At 37.9% G+C, this 19,735-nt stretch overlaps 1 protein-coding gene across 1 annotated transcript; it reads left to right on the top strand.

Annotated features, from left to right (window-relative positions):
- Positions 1–19,132: 19,132 nt before the first annotated feature.
- On the top strand, positions 19,133–19,495 carry LOC149530613 (protein ASPARTIC PROTEASE IN GUARD CELL 2-like). The gene has a single exon (XM_089808216.1). The coding sequence runs from the start codon at positions 19,133–19,135 to the stop codon at positions 19,493–19,495; it is 363 nt and encodes a 120-aa protein (XP_089664342.1).
- Positions 19,496–19,735: the final 240 nt, after the last annotated feature.

The raw sequence follows: 19,735 nt of genomic DNA, 5'->3' as shown, positions 1-19,735 counted from the left end.
ATTTTGGACATTCAAACCCTGGAGATACTATAGCTGAGCGATGCATTGCTTGGCAAGGAAATGGCTTTAATGGAAGAAGGGAATGCATGCAGCCCATTCCCTGATGTGGGAACTAGTTCACTATTCAAAAATGGAACCCTTGTGGTTTCCCTGCCAGGCATAATTGAAGTTCTTCCACCCACTTTAGGGGACCCAAATCTTGATATTTTTAAGAAGGATTTTGAATGGATGGTCTTAAAGAGAAAGAACAAAGGAGGGAATAAAGTGAATGTCAGATGAGCCGAGAGGGTTGGTCGGCCTCTGATTAGGATCATCCGTCAAAAGGAAATAGAAAAGAAGATTTCTTAGGGAAAATATAGAAACTTGAAGGAAACACAGAGCTGCAAAAGATAAAGGTCATATCTTGGAATGTGAGAGGGTTGAATGGCCCTAGAAAATAGTATGAAATCAAACAAAATATCATTGAACTCAAGGCTGATTTGGTTCTTTTGCAAGAAGTTAAAATGACTACACAAGTCTTCTCGAGAGTGGGTACTTATGTTTGGTCAGGTGCTAGCTACACTTATTGTGAGGCTAATGGTGCTTCTTGAGGGATTTCCATGATGTGGAATCCTGATAAGGCATTGTGAGTGTATGCTTTTTCTAGCACCCATTTTGTTGCCACTAAATTTAACAACCAGTCTTTCAGCTGGTCTATTTTTAATTTTTATGCCCCTAATACTCGTAATGGTAGGATTTTTGTTTGGGATGTGGTCACCAATATGGCTAATTCCATAAGATTAGGAAATATATATGGATGGGGTACTTCAACACCCCTTTGTACCCCTTAGAAAAGATGGGGGGATTGGAGAATTTCTTAGAAAATATGTAGGATCTAGAGGATTTCTTCAGAAGAAATGATCTGGTAGATATCAACCTCTAGGGCTCAGCCTTCACTTGGTCAAACAATAGACTTGGGAAAAACTTGATCTAGGTTAGGCTTGATAGGGCCCTCATCTCTGCTGAATGGAACATTCTTCAATATACTAACTGGAAGGCTTATCCTAAGACCATCTTGGATCATTCCATGCTTCTATTCTCCTAGACGAAAAATTTAACCAGATGGAGGCCTTTTAGATATGAGATTATGTGGCATGTGCATAATGATTTCAGGGACTATATTGAATGTTGGTTGAAGGACCTGGTGAAAGGTTTGACCATGTTCCAAATTGCTAGAAAACTATAGAGAATTCATAAGGAGGCTAAGGAATGGTGTAAATCATCATTTGGGAGTTTGACCAAAGAAAAGAAGAATATGGAAAATAATTTGGTTGAGCTCCAAAATCAAATCATGCAAAGTGGAGCTCAAGTGGTGCAATAGTAGGAGTAGAGGGAGTGCCAACACAAATGGAACTCCCTCCTAAATAAGGAGGAAGTCTTTTGGAAACAAAGATCTAGGGTCCAATGGTTGGAGGAGGGAGTCAAAAACACAACATTCTTACACAGATCAGCCTTGAGGAGAAAAAAGAGAAACACTATAAACTTGTTAGAGGATGATAATAATGAGGAGGTTACTAAAATGGACCAATTAGAAGAAAGAGTCAACACCTATTTCTAGGAAATGTATAATCCCTCACTTGGCCTAGATTGATAGTAACTTATAGAGTGATATCTTATGGACCTTCCAACCTATGATTAATAACCAGATGAATGAGGGGATCACATGTAGGATCAAAGAGGAAGAATTTAGAGTGGTTTTTTTAGTATAAATCTTTACAAAGCCCCTAGGCACGATTGGTTCCCCCTTACCTTCTTCTAGGAATTCTGGGACATTGTTAAGTATGATGTTGTTTATGCCGTAGGGGACATTTTCAGAATGGGGAAGCTACTAAAGGAACTCGATCAAACCTTCATTGTTTTCATTCCTAAGATTGAGGACCTTGAAGGATGGAAGACTTGAAACTCATTAGCCTTTGTAATACTATCTACAAGATCTTTGTTAAAGTTATGGTGAATTGACTCAAGCCCCTCCTGGAAAAATTCATTAGTCCTCATTAGAATGGCTTTGTACTTGGGAGACAGATTCTTAATATGGTCATAACTACCCACCAGGTGATACACTTGATGGAAAAATCTAAAAGCCCAAGTATGGCCCTTAAATTTGATATTTCTAAAGCCTATGATAAGGTTAGCCATGACTTCTTGTTTGTCACTCTTGCTAAACTTGGCTTTAATGAGAGGGTTACAAAAAAATATTAAGAATGCTATGACTTCTGTTACCTTCTTGGTGATTGTTAATGGTGCCTCAAGTAACTTCTTTTCTTCTTCTCAAGGTCTTCATCAAGGTGACCCCCTATCCCCTTATATATTTATTGTTGTAGCGGAAGTACTAAGAAGAAATTTAGTCTCTTTATCTAACTCTAGTAGAATTAAGGGCATCAAGCCTTCTTCTTGGTGCCTCCCCCAAGTCTTACAACAAATTTTGGATGATACCTTTTTTTTTGGCATCTCCTCCATCCACGAAGCTAGAAAATGGAAAGGCACCCTGAATATGTATGCTTTAGTCTCTGGCCAATGCATAAACTACCAAAAAAGTAATGTTTATTTTTTTAACACATGCCAGTTTGTGGGAAAATGTTACTAGTATCCTTGGATGCGAGGAGGCAACACTCCCTAAAAGCTATCTTGGTCTACCCAATCATTTATTGAATGGTCTTGTGGAACGTCTACCAAAAAAGGTGGCAAGCTAGAAAGGGAAAATAATGAGCAATGTTGGCAAACTCCAACTCCTCTCAGCCTCCCTGAAAAGAATCCTAGTGTATTTCCTATCTATTTTCAAACTCCCAAGTAGATTCAGAGATATCATTGAGAAAATTCAATGTAATTTTCTATGGTCCATAACTAAAGAAGGGACAAGATTGAACCTAGTTAGCTAGGAGAAAGTTTGCAAACCTAAAGTTCATGGAGGATTGAATCTAAGAAGAATTGGACACTTGAATAAGAATCTATTAACCAAAATTGGCTGGTAAGTTGGTTAATTCCCAACGTAGCTGGAATAATATCATAATGGATAAATACTTTGTGGGATTGTCTTCCCACCAATTTATATGGGCATGGGCTCTACCCTAGGGCTCTAAGATCTGGAATAACATTATTAAGACTTGGAAGATCCTAAGAAAGGGGTGTCACTAGATCATGGGGAATGGAAATTCAATAGACATTTGGGAAGACCAGTGGATCCACGAGGACCCCCTCCGGAAAACTAAGTTTTCCCCTTTGTGTGAGATGTGCACTAGAATGTATGGTCCTTAGAATCATGACTTTATCACTCCCGATAGACAATGGATCACTTTCTAGAATCTTTAGTCAAGGGAGTTGAGTTTAGCTCAGGAATTATAGGATATCTTGCACACCTATAGGATTCCCCTCATCTTGGTTGAGGACTCCTTAGTCTGGAAACTCACACCCTTGAGGAAGTTTACTATAAGGTCTTCTTATCTTTGTGAGCTAGTGGAGGAAGGGGCACAGGTCGATTGGCAAAAAGCTTGGCACCTTTGGATACTATTAAAAATAAACTTCTTTTTTTGGTCAACTCTTCATGTGTTGATTCTCACTATTGAAAACCTCTATCCTCGAGGGTGCCAACTTGCCAACTGATACATTTTATGCCTCAGAGATGTTGAATCTATTCTGCACCTACTCATCCACTATCCTTTTTCCATGGACATCTAGAGGGAGGTTCTTATGTTATGGGAGGTCAGTTTTTGTATGGATAATGAGTTGAATAAATTTGTCCACTGGGAGGTCCTGATTGCCCACCCTTATCTCAAAAACCTTTGGGTGATTCTCCCACCTTATGTCTCATGGAAAATTTGGAAGGAGAGGAATAATATGATTTTTAGGGAGCAAGCCACAACTAGTTTGCAGTTGGCTCAACAAGTTATCAAGCTCCTAAAGGAATGCAACAAGATTTGGTGCTGAAATGCCCACCCCCCTCCCTCATTCCTTGAATGAAACTGATAGGAACTGGGCTTCGGCTTGGGGGACGGGGCCGATGGTGGTATAGTTTGACAATTCCAAAATTCGAGCAAAAAAGGAGACGGTTTGGCACCCCCGAAGTCTTGGATAAAGTTAAATTTTGATGGGTTGGCCATGATGGGCAGCACCACTGTAGGGGGTATCCTCTGAAACAACATGGGAATTTGTGTGGCCACTTATTTGGGTAATTGTGGTGGAGGTTCTAATAATAAAGCCAAGACAATTGCACTTCTCTGGGGTCTGAGAATTGTGAGAGCTCAAGGAGTCACTAAGTTGGTCATAGAGGGGGACACTATGCTAATCATCAAAGCTGCTAAGGGAGAGGGAAAATGCAATTGGTTGATTAAATTCGTTATTGCTGAAATAGGAAGGATGACGAAAGATTATCATGATATCCACATGGCACATATATATCGGGAAGGAAACAGTGTGGTGGATGACCTTGCCAAAGTTGGCCACGGTGTCACACTATTAGTGGAATGGGATGACATCAGTTTATTGCCATCATCAACTCAAATTATGATGAAAAGGGAGTGTACCTTCAATAATCGCACATGAACTATCAAACTAGGTGGCAGATCTCCTTTTCTACATGTGGTCACGAGAATGTTGCACTCAATAAAGGGTATTTTTGGCATGTTTGGTTGTTGATTAACATTTATGTTCCGACTACCATGAATATTGATGACTATAGGAAAAGGATACAGAGGGGGGATTCAACAAGATTTAAATAATTCTTTTGTAATGATCATGAATATAGGTTGGTTAATTCCCATAATTGGTACAACTAGCAATGGTCGTATGCAGATGGAAAGGAACTGCCCACACATACTATATTGGGAGATTTTTGGTTTTTTGGGAAACATTGTGGATTCATGAGGACTATGCAATGCCTTTTCATTTTCTCCATTGTGGCTTGGGATTTTATATTTTGCAACTCCAAAACCTGGTGCAAGGCTATGTCATTGAAGTAGTTAGTTGTGGACTTGGGTTACAATATGGGCATTAGTGATCGTATTGAACTAGTGGGTGTGGAGTAGTATATCAGTAGTAGTGAAGTTGTGAGGGTCTACTTCAAGGAGGGGGGCTTTTACCTTTTATGAAGGGCATGGTTAAACACAACAAGGTCATCTTGATGCAGTTCTATCAAACTTGGAAGGATAGAAAAGTTATTATCAATGGCATGAACTTTGAAATTTCTAAAGAAAATATTGCAAGGGCTAGGGATTTTCCATTGGATGGCAAGAAATGGTAGAGGTGAGCTAAGGGTAATGAGGAGGCGAGTTTACAGAAATTCTTCAAATCTAAGGAGGAACCAACAAGATTGCGTGGTAGGTTTGTGTGGGCTACCCTTCCTAATCCATGGGATACCATTTTCTATGTGATTATTAGATACATTACCTTGGGGGATTGCTGTTAGGTACTATATTATTATCATTTTCCTATCTTGAATCATTTCATAAATCTCAACCTTATCTCATTTCTGTTTATGTTACTGCATTCGCTGGAGGATAATATCTTTAGGGCTAGAAGGAAACATGAGGAGTGGAAAGCCGTCTACCTTATCCACTAGGGCCTAATGAATGTTAAACTTTTCATCCAACACCTAGCTCAAAATCCCCCTCTTCTAATTAATTTCATGGCCTCTATCATCCCTTAGACCTCCCTAGACTCCAACCCTAGCTCTACTCTTAAGAGGTCCAAGAAAGGTCATGCCACTTAGGTCAAAATTAACCCTAAGGTTAAAGTTAGCATTATTGAGTTTGACTCTAATACCAAGAAGGGCAAGTAGTGTGTTAGGAGAACCAGTAAGCATCTCCAGATGGAGAAATTTAAGAACCCCTCCCCTCGAAGTAAGAATCCAACTTTGACTCCTTCGATAGTGAGGAGAAACTTGCTAAAAACAAAAGACTCCACCAGGAAATTAAACTTAGCCCTAGCTCTATTAGTCCATGATCTCATGTCTCTGATACTTTAGAAGCTACCCCAGCTTGCAGTGGGGGCAAAGACATCACTTCTCCTAGGAAGGTAAACCCTAAGGTTAGTGGGAAGAAAGGAAAACATAGCCACACCAAGATGTAGATGGAGATGCTTGAGAAGGCCATGAGGGACCTAGCGGATAACCATACCATTATCTGCCATAGATTTGAAACCTTGGTTGATTTCTCCACCAATATCATGCACTCCATGACCACAACCCTCTACTTCCTACAGGCTAACAAAGAGGAATAGGACCTGGTAAAGACAACTAAGACAACTCGATCCATATATGGGTTCTTGGCAGAATTGGCTAAAAGCCATCCTGGACAAACCAATGAAAGTGGAGGAGGACGATGCAGCGAGGGAAGCTCTTGAGGAGTAGAAGAATAGTAACCAAGAGACGGAAGAGGGCATCTAGCCTGGGTTTTTTGGACTGTGTCAATTAAGTGGACCAATAGCAATGATGCCTTTAAATGCTGCTGGTTTATTATTCAATTTCTTATGCATAGTAGTTTAAGGATTGTGGCTAATGAAAATTCGGCTCTTAAAATTTTATGATTTTTTATGTTTAAAGTTGTTATAGGTTAGACAACTAGGAGGTAACCTCCAGCTAAATTCTCAGCCTTTTTGTACTCTGGGTTGAAACCCCTGTCTTTTTGGCTACTATCAACTACTTCAAAAACAAAAACTATAAAACAAAGAAAATCTACTGAAGATACACATTCACATATAAAAATTAAATAAAAATTATTAATAGATACACTACTACTTAAGAATTATAAGTACTTTTAGAATCCATAAACTTTTAAAACTATTAAATATATTTAAAATTATATATAACATTATATAAAAATATGAAATTATTTACACACATATGATTAAAAGTTAAAATAAAATAAAAAATAAAAAATAGGTTTCTCTTCAATTAATTATTCTTAACTTTTTGATATATTACATAAGTAGAATGAGTCATGTATTACATATATATCACATCATTTTTTGTTCACTTCTTATCTAAGAATAAAATATAAAACAGATAAATATGAAACAAAATCATAATATTGAAATTTTTATATTTTTGACATAAAAAAACAATGTAGAATCCATTTAATAAGCATTATATATATTCAACACATGTTTAATGAATAATAAATTAGTTTTGATAATATTTACTTTCCCTATAATAATTAATACAAGTGGAGGACTTCGGTTGGGTTCGTAATAATTAGACAGTAGCACTAGAGCCAATGGCCATGGACATGACGCAGTCCCTACCGAGTAAAATCATATGTAGCGAAAATGACACAGGATACATTAATTTGTACAAAAAGGAGAACGGACGAAAATAATGTCTAGGAACCACCCCCTTATAGAATATTGTCCAGCAAATGCGGAACATAATAAATTAATAATAATAATATACATGAAGAGAAGTGAATACGGCAATATCTGCTCAGTGCTCCTGTGCACAAAATAAACGACAAATGAACAAGAAAATAATCATTGCTAAAGACTAGTACTTGTACGTAACTAGTCCAAGGGTCAAGCCGATTGTTAAGGCAATATGATGCATGTATAATGCGAGAGGTAATTTGACTATCTATTTAATTATCAATTTGATTTGTTGCAAAATTATAATCTCTCACTTGGAATAACTCACTCTAAACTGTCCTAAGTTTAGTATTGGAGATTTCATCTAAGATTTGAAATTGTTGAATTTTTTTTCCATAAGGGATACTATAAATATCTATGTTCATTGAAATGAAGTTTTTTATTGCAGGAATATTTTTATTTTTATATTGAAGGCTTAAGAAGAGAAATTATATTTCAATATGTTCACTCAATTAATCTATCTCTAGTCATTTGGGTGTTTGATTTCTTGAATTTTATGATAAATCATTTGTTTTAATTATTTAAATATTACAATAATCAAATTTTAAATTTATTTATTCATAATTATGTACTGTACAAATATTTTTTTCATTATGAACTATTCATTTTAAGAGATGTGAAATTCATACAATTTTTTTAATAGTAAAAGCAATAATTTTTTCATTATGAACTATTCATTTCAAGAGATGTGAAATTCATACGAATTTTTAATAGTAAAAACAAATGCCTTTGTTGATGTTAGTGTAGACATCAGAGACCCTTCCATAGTCAAAGATGAGGTAAAATTTAAATATATGTGTTTGAATCAGAACAGTCTAAGCCTCTTTAGACTAGATTTTACATATCTATGGTGAAATTTAAAATTGTGGTCTGAAGTTTGGGTCCCCTTTTATCAATGTTTGAGACATTTGGGTAATAGATATAATAACTAACAACAGAAGTATCTCGATTATATTTGATAATTTTTATTCTTCACTCCACATAAATGAGCAGTAGAAACCTTTAATCGTGACTCTACTTACAATTATTCAATGCTAGGAAAGTACCCAATTGGAGATAAACAATGGTATGCTCAATTGCATTCTTAACACTTGTTTAGATATTATGAATTTCTTCCAATTATCAGTCAGACTCAAGGTAGAAAAATGATATCTCACCCAATACCAAATAATTTTGATGGAGTAATGGAAAAATGAATTATTTTCCCCTATTTTGATTTAAAATTGAAAATGTGCTTACTGTAAATATTCCTCTATATGTTCCTAATTGATGGATTATATAAATAAGCAGCTCCGAATTTCTTTCAGGGCCTCTAGCACACGTCATCTTTGAATTTTTTATGTTTGTTGTTTCTAAAATTGTTTTGGCTTTCCTGATGAGTGAAATTAATTCATATCTACTTTCTCCAAATTGATGTCTACTCTCAAAAGATCCATTATTGATAGGGTGTCTTAGAAGTGGTGCATCCACATAGCGGTTCATCTATACAAATCAAATTTTAGTACTTATTTGATTATAGCACCTATGAAATCTGTATCCAAAAATAATATTAGTTGAACAATATATTTATATATTCAACTAATACATGGCCAGAAAGAATAGGATTCTCTTTAAAGATGGGCAAACTATTATTCTTCCACTATAAAAAATAGACCAGGAGATTTAGAGGCTATCATTTTCTATGTAAATGACGGACATCTAGGTCTATATATTTATATGCTTTAATGATATTGTTTTAAAGAAAATAGATTTTAGTGGAATATTAAATGAGAAATTTAGAAAGTATACATATGGAAATAAAACAACAAGGCTAGAAATATTGACACTACCATTATGAGAGATGCGATCTGTTTAGAACATGCCCAATGAAGTTATTGCTTGGAAGAATCTTCGTAGATGTAGTTACAACTCAGAACTTCATAAGATTTCAAATTACTAAATTATTCAATCAAAACAATGATATAGGAGTCCTCTATGATAGGAAATAACAATCTTTTGCCCAAATCAATATAGAGGATATAGTTGAAACATGTCTGACATTGTACATCAAAAGCTGATAAGAAAAAGGTTGATCCCTCCATTACTTTACCATTCTCCATGAAATATTTTCCAAATAACTTGGTTATCATTATTCTCATATGAGTATCATAGTCCTTCTCATCTCACATCATTCAATCTTCTCCACCTTTGTACCTAACCATTCTCAACTCCTCTTGCTTACATTTTTTGAAGTTTTTTCAATAAATCTATTACATCCTTGTACTTTTTGTTCTAGCTCACCCATTATGCCTTGTTGGTGCCAATTGTATTAGGTTTAATCTTTCTAAAGTCTCATCTACAAATATGTCTCATGCATATTGTTCAATTGTCACATTCTATAAGATGACATCTGTGTTGTAACATTATATAAAATAATTCATGTGCATTGTCCATCTCCTCCTTGTCATTTTCCTCCTACTTGTCATCTTCCTCTTCCTCTTATCCTTCTTCCTTTCAACATCCTTCTAATTCTTCTTCCTCCTCCTCCTCCTCCTCCTTCATCTTCTTCATATTCCTCCTCCTCCTCTTCTTCCTTCTCTTTATATTCCTCTTCTTCTTCCTCGTCCTCATCCTCATCTTTGCCTCCTCCTCCTCCTCCTTGTCTTCTTACTTCTCTTTTTCTTTATCTTTGTCCTCCTCTTCTTCTTTATCTTCATATTCCTCTCCCTCTTCCCCTTCTTCCTCATCCTTTCCTCCTCCTCTTTTTCTATCTCTTCTTCAGATCTTCTTCTTCATCTTTGTCCATCTCCTCCTCCTCCTCTCCTTCCCCCTTCAATGAAATGTTTATTAATCTACATTCATCCCCCATTTAAAAAATAGTCTAAATAGTCATGTCAGGCTGCTGCACCCTACCAAAATGAATGTAAACTGTTGTACTGTAAATCCCTAATAATGACTACAATACCCACAAAGCATAGTATGTGTCCATGCCTATATCTGGTTTCTTCTATTGAATCATTAAATACTACATAACCCTTCAGAGCATTATGTTGTCATTCAAAGTGGTATTAAATTCATTCACCCTGTCGTTAAAGAGACTTTGTTTGCATTAACACATTTGCGGCTGAGTATTTTGTAGAATTCATATATTCCAGGGCTTTATGATTACAAATAAAGAAATTAATGGCCAACGTTGTATTCTATTTTATTGTGCTATAGTATGGCACAGGTACGAAATATTCTGAATATACTATTTTCCGTCTTGAGAACGTTACCAAATCCAGCCTCAGTTTCGAAATAATTTTCTTGAACTTTCGCTGCTGCTGCTGTTCATTAAATTTTAGTTTCCTAAATATGTTCAATAGCTGCCTATCCATTTCTGTAACATTATCTAATCTTCATAAACCCGTTAAAAATTTGTCTTCGAGTTTAATTCAAGGGTCCTCAATCTGTCTATTTACTTAACTAACACAGGGTACCGCATGGCTTTTATGGAATTTTCAGTTGTTTATTGATTCGTATTAGCTCAAAAGAAAATGGGAATCTGGTTGTTGTTGTTCTTGCTTGCTCTGTTGATGCTACCCAACACAAGATGAAAACTTTCCCCTTCTCTTCCTGATCGGTATTTTCAAAGTATCTCAGCTTAATGTTCTCAATATCTTCCTGTGGACTGACATTGTTGTTGGTAAAGTCTCCCAACTTTCAGTACTGTGTTCTATTGTATTTGAAAATGCAAAGCCAAAATTTCAGTCTCATACAACCGAGAAATCTCTCACCTATTATTGGAGCCAAACTTGAACTGTTTGAGTTGTTCTTATTGCCTGCCTCTAGAATGCAAAATGCTAATCAGCTCTAAAATAAAGATGGTTCTAGCAGACCGGGTAATAATCTGTCAAAGCCCAAATTTTCCTTTATTATTGTCTAGTCAAATTTGAAAGCTAACACACTTATTTTGAGAGTTTCGAACCAAGTACCTGTTGAGCATTGATCTGGATAGGATTCGTTCCGGCAAAAGCAAAGGAAGTTCTCTGGATTGGAAATATCATACCGACAATGACCACCACTTGATTTACAACTGATACACTTCTGAAACAACGGGTTTGCTAATTCCCCATTAACAGCTCCGAGGCCCCACAAGCAGCTTTGTGGCGGATATTTTGGCAGTGACCGCGAAGCAGCATTGACAGAGCTCCACCACGTAGTTTCGTGGAAAACACATTTTCTCCCACCTGTAAATTTAAATTAAACAAACGATTACGGGCGTCCGACAATTTCCCGGCATCCGACTACTTTCCAGACGTCCGACTGTTTTTCGTCTATTGTGATTCTCACAAAAGAAAGCCTATCGGCTTAATAAGGTAAGATTCTCTAGTAAGTGCGCCATTTGCTAGGAAAGTGCACATACTAATCGCATTGCAACGCAACAGTGAACTCTTCTCTTTATAAACGAGAAGAGCTCCCAGCAATGATCAACAAGCGCTAATGTCGTTGGCTTTGATTTTTAGGCTTTGATCAATTAGGGTTTTCCTAATAACAATTCCAGTAGCAAACATGGCTGCAGTACTGAGCATTTTCAAGTCAGTAGTCGTATCTCTAATCCCCTTTACATGCTGCCTTAGCAGTTGCAATGGATCAGGGAGCGTGCAGGGCAATAACTACTACAGAGTGGAGTTGATCCGCAGAGAGTCCGCTCGGTCTGCACTGATGAAACCCCTCATGAACCTCACGATGGCTGAGCGAGTGCGGCTGTCTGTGGAGAGGAGCAAAAGGCGGCTGAAAAGGCTCCAAGCCATGGCAAGAGGAGGACGTAATAATTTGTAGAGCCCAGTAAACCCAAATGACGGCGAATTCGTAATGCAAATTGGCATGGGGTACCCCACTCCACTGCTGCAGCAGACGATCCTCGACACGGGCAGCGACCTCATTTGGCTGCAATGTAAACCATGCGCCATGTGTTATCCCCAGGACGATCCCATGCACGATCTCTATTCATTCTCCTCCTCCAGGAGTCTCCCTGTGTAATGTCCCATTTTTTTTTTTTTTTACGAATTCATTATAAAGTTATCAATTAAAAAATATATATTACAAGGTAACTTTATAAATTAAATAAAAAAAAGCTTCTAGAGGTTGCTGGAAGAAGTGGAGAAAAATTAAAAAGGGAGGCCGACCTATCAAGGAAAAAATAATAAATAAGCATTCAAGGCTCATTGTCTATCATCGAGACTTATTATTGATTTTTGCTTATGTGCGTTGTGGAGCCTAGGGTTTCTGCAAATAGTCACAATTGGCCATTGACAACGAAAACTCTCAATTGGTACTCAATTTTGAAGGTGTGAGAGATCACCTGAATTATTGCAGCTATGGGAAGGATATTTCAATCCTTTCATTTGTGCTTAATTGCTAATTTGGAGTTTTAGTTGGAGTTGCACTTTCACCATATCATCTTCAACAGTCAGTCTCCAGTATTTGATCAATCCAGGTTCTTCATTTCAATCTAAATTTGCAACAAGTTCTCAATTGTATACAGCCAATTAGGGTTTCTCTGTAATGTGCTATGCCATAATGTTTTGGTGCTGAAATTTGCCATACCATTTGTAAAAATATTTGGTTTTCATTGAATAAATACATTGGCACTATTATTTCTTTTATTTTAGCAGTGTGTTAAATTTAGAGTTTGTTTAGTGTCCTATTGGTATGGTTCATTACAGTGGTATCAGAGTAGTTTTCTGCTAGCCTGATAGGGTTACCCAGCCACTATTTAATTTAGTTTACAAAGGAACCAGCATAACTAAGAATATGGTTGAGACATTCTCCAAGCCCATCCAAAAGTGTGCAAGATGATGAGACTTTATAGCAACAAGAGAGGCTTCTACAGTCGATAGAGGCAAGTAGACAGGCAATGATGGTTATGATGCAACATTTGATTGAGAAAAATAGGAGAAATAATCATGATCAGGATGACAGAAGCATAGCAAGATCACAACATAGGACATGGTCTGGAACAGCTAATAGACCCACACGTCTTACATTTAGGAAAGAAACTCCAACACGCACACCTGATGCTATGGTAACAGATATTGTAGATGAACTTCGACAAGCGAGGAATGAGTGGGATTCATTACTAGAATATGTATAAGATGGATGGACATTTGATAGGTACCTGAACTAGAGAGCTGTCAGGTAGAAGCAAGTAGATAAACACAGTGAGTTGCAACAGGTCACCAACAAGTTGGTATTACCCACATTTGATGGCAATAGAAAAATGACTGCTCATGCTTGGATTCATAAGGTGGATAGTTTCCTATCTCTGAAGACTATGACAGAAATTGAAGCACTCAAGTATGCCACTTTACACTTAGATGGGGCAAGACATGATTGGTGGACACATGGCATGATCACATTGCAACACAATCAGGTAACCACTTATCAGGAGTTTGTGGATAGATTGATAGAAAGGTTTCATAAAAAAAATTTTGAAGTTTATTTCTGGGAGTTAGCCCAGTTGAGATAGTCAGGAGGCTTAGAACAATTTATTAGTGATTTCTAGAAGTTTGCAGTGATGGTGCCTGACATTTCAGAAAGGAGGCTAGTCATTTTATTCACAAAGGGATTAACTGAACCACTCAAGGGGTGGGTAAAGGCCTTTGATCCTCCTACATTACAGGAAACCATGAAGAAAGCCTGCAATATGGAACTTGCAGCTCCAACAAACTGGTTTAGTTCAAAGGGTTCTTCATCATTTAGAGATAACAAAGGGGAATTCAGCAAGGGTAAAGAGAAGGTTAGTGACTCAAAAGACAAGCTAGCTGCACCTTGGGATAAGGAAACACTTAATGACTTGCGTAGGAAGAAGCTATGCTTCTTTTGCAAAGGTCTCTATGAGTTTGGTCATGATTGTCCTATGAAGCCTAAGGGGAAGGCTAACCGAGTGATGTGGGCTTATTATGAAGGTTCAGATTCAGACATCTCAGAGCACCATGTTGAGGATCCTGATGAGGTAGAGGGTGAACAAGAGGTAGATAGTGCTGAGAAAAAAGAGGCTCTAGAGATACATTTACAGGAGGCACGTTTGTCTAGTATTCAAAGAGAGGGATCTTTCAAATTTCGAGGAGACTTGGTAGGACAAAAGATTATTACTCTATTGGATATAGGTGCCATGCATAATTTTAGTGATGCACAATTTTTGGAGAGGCGTGGACTCATTTCTGAGGATTTCGAGGGACTAAGAGTTAAGGTAGCTAATGGATATACTCTTCGTTGTGATAGGATGGTGCGAGATCTACCTTTGCGCCTAAACAACTATGAGTTTAAGGCGGACTATCATGTGATCAACATGGGTGACATGGACATAGTACTTAGGATGCAATGGCTACATTCTTTGAAGGAGGTTACCTTGAGATTGGAGGATATGGAGATACGATTCGTGGTGGATGGCAGGACTCATGTGCTGAAGGCTATCCGTAATGGTGATGTTAGGACTATCTCATTTAGGCGGTTGGAGAGATTAGCTAGACATAATAATATAGAATAGGCAGCAATATGTGCCTTGATGCCTACCCAAGGGGAGCAACATAAGACTGAATATCATCCAGATATTCAAAAATTGAGAATCAAGTATGGGAAGGTATTCAGTGAGATTCCACCAGGCAAGCCACCAGATAGAGGTATTAAGCACATTATTGAGTTGGAGGAAGGTGCTAAGCCTGTCATGATCACACCATACTGGCACCCAAAATGACTCAAAGATGAGATTGAGAAGACCATCAACAAGTTGCTAGCAATGGGACACATCAGACCAAGTAAGTCACCTTTTGCATCTTCTGTTGTTTTGGTAAAAAAGAAGGATGGAACTCTATGAATGTGTATTGATTATAGGGTGTTGAATAAGAGAACTATAAAGAACAAGTATCCCCTCCCATGCATCGATGAGCTATTAGATGAATTGCATGGGGCTTGTTATTTCACAAAAATTGATTTGAGATCATGCTATCACCAGATCAGAGTTCGAGACCAGGATATTGAAAAAACTACTTTTAAATGTCATTATGATCATTTTGAGTTTGTAGTCATGCCTTTTGGTTTGACTAATGCACCTGCCACTTTTTAGTCCACTATGAACAAGGTCTTCCACCATCAGTTGACAAAATTTGTGCTAGTGTTCTTTGATGATATTTTGATCTATAGCAGGACATGGCAGGAACATTTAGAGCACTTGGAGATAGTATTAAGCATTTTATAGAGTGAGTCCTTGTATACCAAGGAGACCAAATGTGATTTGGGGATGACAGAATTTTTGTATCTTGGACACATCATTAGTGCGAAAGGAGTGCGAGTGGATCCTGAAAAGATCTGTGCTATTGTTGATTAGCCACCACCAGAGAACCTTACACAGTTAAGAGGGTTCCTTGGTCTATGTGGATTCTATCGCAGGTTTGTTAGTGGTTACTCATGACATGCAGCGCCCATGACAGATTTGCTGAAGAAAAGGGCATTTGTGTGGACTTGGGAGGCATAGGAGTGTTTTATGCAGTTCAAAGAAATAATGACTACATGCCCAGTATTAGCATTGCCTGATTTCATGAAGCCATTTGAGCTTCAATGTGATGCTTCTGGAGAGGGAGTTGGTGTTGTACTCATGCAGGACAAGCATCCTAGAGCTTATGAGAGTAGGAAACTCAAACAGGCTGAGAGATCATTCAGCATATATGATAAGGAGATGCTAGCCATCATGCATGCCTTGGCTAAATTTAGACACTATCTAGTGGGCAAAAAAATTTGTATTAAAACTAATCATAATGATTTGAAGCACTTTTTGGGACAGCAGGACCTGAATGATTGTCAACAGAAGTGGGTAAGTTACAGGCATATGATTTTGATATCACATATGTTAAGGGGACACATAATATTGTTGCAGATGTTTTATCCCGTAGGCCACACCTCACTTCTATTATTCAGATATCAGAGGATTGGTGACACTTGATTGTAGCAAAATATGCCAAAGACACGTGGGCCTCTTCTATAGTGGAGGGGACAACAATCGACACCAGATACACTCTCATGGATGATTTGATCACTTACAAGAATAGGATTTACTTAGTCGCAGGATCGAAAGTGAAGCAGTTGATTTTGAGAGCATTCCATAATTCACCTACATGAGGCCATCCTGGGTATTTCAAGACTTACAGGTTAGTATGGGAACGATTCTCTTGGAAGGGGCTTAAGCCTGATGTTTTGCAGTATGTGTGTGAGTGTCATGTTTTCCAGCAGAACAAACAAGAGCACACTTATCTAGCAGGGCTCCCACAGCCACTTCCTATTCCTGACAGGAAGTGGGAGTGCATCTCTATGGATTTTATTACGGGCTTGCCTAGGGCCCAGGGGCATGATTATATCTATGTGGTGGTGTATGCTCACTTCTTCCCTTTCGCTACTACATACTCAGTAACTCAGGTGGCAAAGATCTTCTTCAGGGAGATTTTTAGATTACACAGGTTACCTCAGAGCATTGTGAGTGACAGGGATAGCTGCTTCATGAGTCACTTTTGGCAGGAGATATTTCAGTTGTTTGGCACTGAGCTTACACCTAGTACCAGTTATCACCCATAGACTTATGGTCAAACAGAGATTGTAAACAAATGGGTGGAAGGGTATTTGAGAAATTATGTGGTAGATGAATAGCGAGCTTGGGTTAGATGGATATATCTCTATGAGTATTGTTACAATACTACATATCATATGACTATACAAATAACACCCTTCATGGCACTTTACGGTTATGAGGCACCTAGTTTCTTAGAGTTGTTGTTGGGAGACAGTTGAGTACCTCGTGCAGGTGAACTATTACAGGAAAGTAAGGATATAGTTGCTACTCTAAAAAACAACATTGCTAGAGCTCAGAACCAACAAAAATAGTATGCAGACAAGAAGAGGACTGAGCGTAGTTTTGAGATAAATGATATGGTTTACCTCATGTTGCAGCCATATAAGCAGTCCACTCTCAAGAAGAGTGGTATAGAGAAACTCAAGCCACGCTATTATGGACCATTCAAGATCATCAAATGAGTTGGTGAGGTGGCTTATGAGTTGGAACTTCCCACAGATAGTCGAGTACACAATGTGTTTCATGTATCACACCTTAAAAAGGCGTTGGGTCAGAATGTGATGCCTTTTGCAGTATTACCTCCCTTGGATGATGAAGGGAAATTGATCTTACTACCAGAATTCATTCTGGATAGTAGAGAGAAGCAGCTTCGCAGGAGAGTAATCAAAGAGTATCTAGTTAAGTGGAAATATTTACCTATTGAAGATGCTACTTGGGAGGGAGAAGTGATTTTGCAGCATCCAGTATTAAGATTGCTTGAGGCCAAGTAATTTTAGGAGGGGCGGACCTGTATTTTTTTCTTTTTTTTTGGAGGAATTAATTATAAAGTTATCAATTAAAAAATATATATTACAAGGTAACTTTATAAATTAAATAAAAAAAAGCTTCTAGAGGTTGCTAGAAGAAGCGGAGAAAAATTAAAAAGGGAGGCCGACCTATCAAGGAAAAAAGAATAAATAGGCATTGAGGGCACATTGTCTATCATCGAGACTTATTATTGATTTTTGCTTATGTGCATTGTGGAGCCTAGGGTTTCTGGAAATAGTCACAATTGGCCATTGAAAATGAAAACTCTCAATTGGAACGCAATTTTGAGGGTGTGAGAGATCACCTGAATTATTGTAGCTGTGGGAAGGATATTTCAGTCCTTTCATTTGTGCTTAATTGTTGATTTGGAGTTTCAGTTGGAGTTGCACTTTCACCATATCATCTTCAACAGTCAGTCTCCAGTATTTGATCAATCCAAGTTCTTCATTTAAATCTGTAGTTGCAACAAGTTCTCAATTGTGTACAGCTAGTTAGCGTTTCTCTGTAATGTGCTATGTCATAAAGTTTTGGTGCTGAAATTTGCCATATCATTTGTAAAAATATTTGGTTTTCATTGAATGAATACATTGGCACTATTATTTCTTTTATTTCAGCAATATATTTTAGCAGTGTGTTAAATTTAGAGTTTGTTTAGTGGCCTATTGGTACGGGTCATTACACCCTGCAAGAGCAAATTCTATACTAAATTTGTCAAGAAGTCCTACAATCCTCCCAACATTTGTACGTACTTCTATTCATAGAAAGACGGTGCAACCACAACTAGAAACATGGTGGTTTTTTAATTAATAAATAAATTAAAAAAGCGATCACATCGGGTGCATTTATTCTATTGGATAGACATCGCCCTGAAAGAGATGCCCGTGGCTAAATAGCCGAAGAAATGCACCTGTTTTTAATTTATTAATTAATTTAAAATTCAGATAATCATTGTTCTGTGAATTTTTAACTAATTAATAAATTTAAAAAGGGGGTCACATCGAGTGCATTTATTCTGCTCGATAGACATCGAATATTTAGTCTCAAGAGAAGCTCTTCCGTCGCCTCTCACCTTTGACTATGGTCACCGGTAGGAGGGGGGACCAACCATCACCGTCCCCGATTTAGTCGGTCTCGCAAGAGGCGTCATTTCTCTCCCCTCTCAGCTTGGCAAAACCATCCAGAACAAGTTTTCCTACTACTTGGGACCCCTCGACGACGACGCCAGCATCAGCTCCCTCATTCTCAGCGACGCCCTCTTCCTGGGAAATTCTAGCCAACTCTTCTTCGAGCAACCGCACTAAATACAATCTAAGTTTCTGCTATCTGGACGTGCATGGGATCAGCATTGGCGGCACCATGATTAAGTATCCGGCCTCCGCGTTCCAAAGTGGCGGATTAATAATCGATTCGAGAACTACGCAAACGAGTATGCCTGATGCAACGTACGAGCCCTTCATGGTGGCTATGAAGTCGTGTATAAGAGCAAAGCCCATGAATGAACCTGACAGTGGGTACAATCTTTGCTACTATTCTTCACAGGTGGTCTTATCGAAGCTTTCGTGGATTGCCTTTCATTTTGCTAGAAATGCAACGTTTGTCGTGCCTCCGTGGAACTCGTTTGATCCTGCGGAGGTTAACGGACGTCAGTTGCAGTGCTTCGCGTATTCTAGTTCGGGGAGTGAGGGTAAAATATCCATATTTGGGAATACTCAGCAGTAGAATTTCAACATCGTTTATGATTTGGGCAAGACCAAACTCTCTTTCGCTCTTGCCGTCTATGACAATCTGTGATGTGAAATAGTTGATGTGTAGTCTCCAGATAGATCTGTCTAATATTGTACTATGTAACCATGTCGGTAGTTTAATAAGTCTATCTATTTAGACATGTAAGAGATGGATCTGTAGTTTGTAGGTTAATATGTAAGGTATCATCTACACAACCCTTACCAAGAATCTATG

Source organism: Cupressus sempervirens, chromosome 11 (assembly GCF_028749045.1).
Source record: "Cupressus sempervirens isolate cs-2001-9-10 chromosome 11, ASM2874904v1, whole genome shotgun sequence".
Taxonomy (NCBI): Eukaryota; Viridiplantae; Streptophyta; class Pinopsida; order Cupressales; family Cupressaceae; genus Cupressus; species Cupressus sempervirens.
This window is presented reverse-complemented; position numbering and strand designations above follow the sequence as displayed.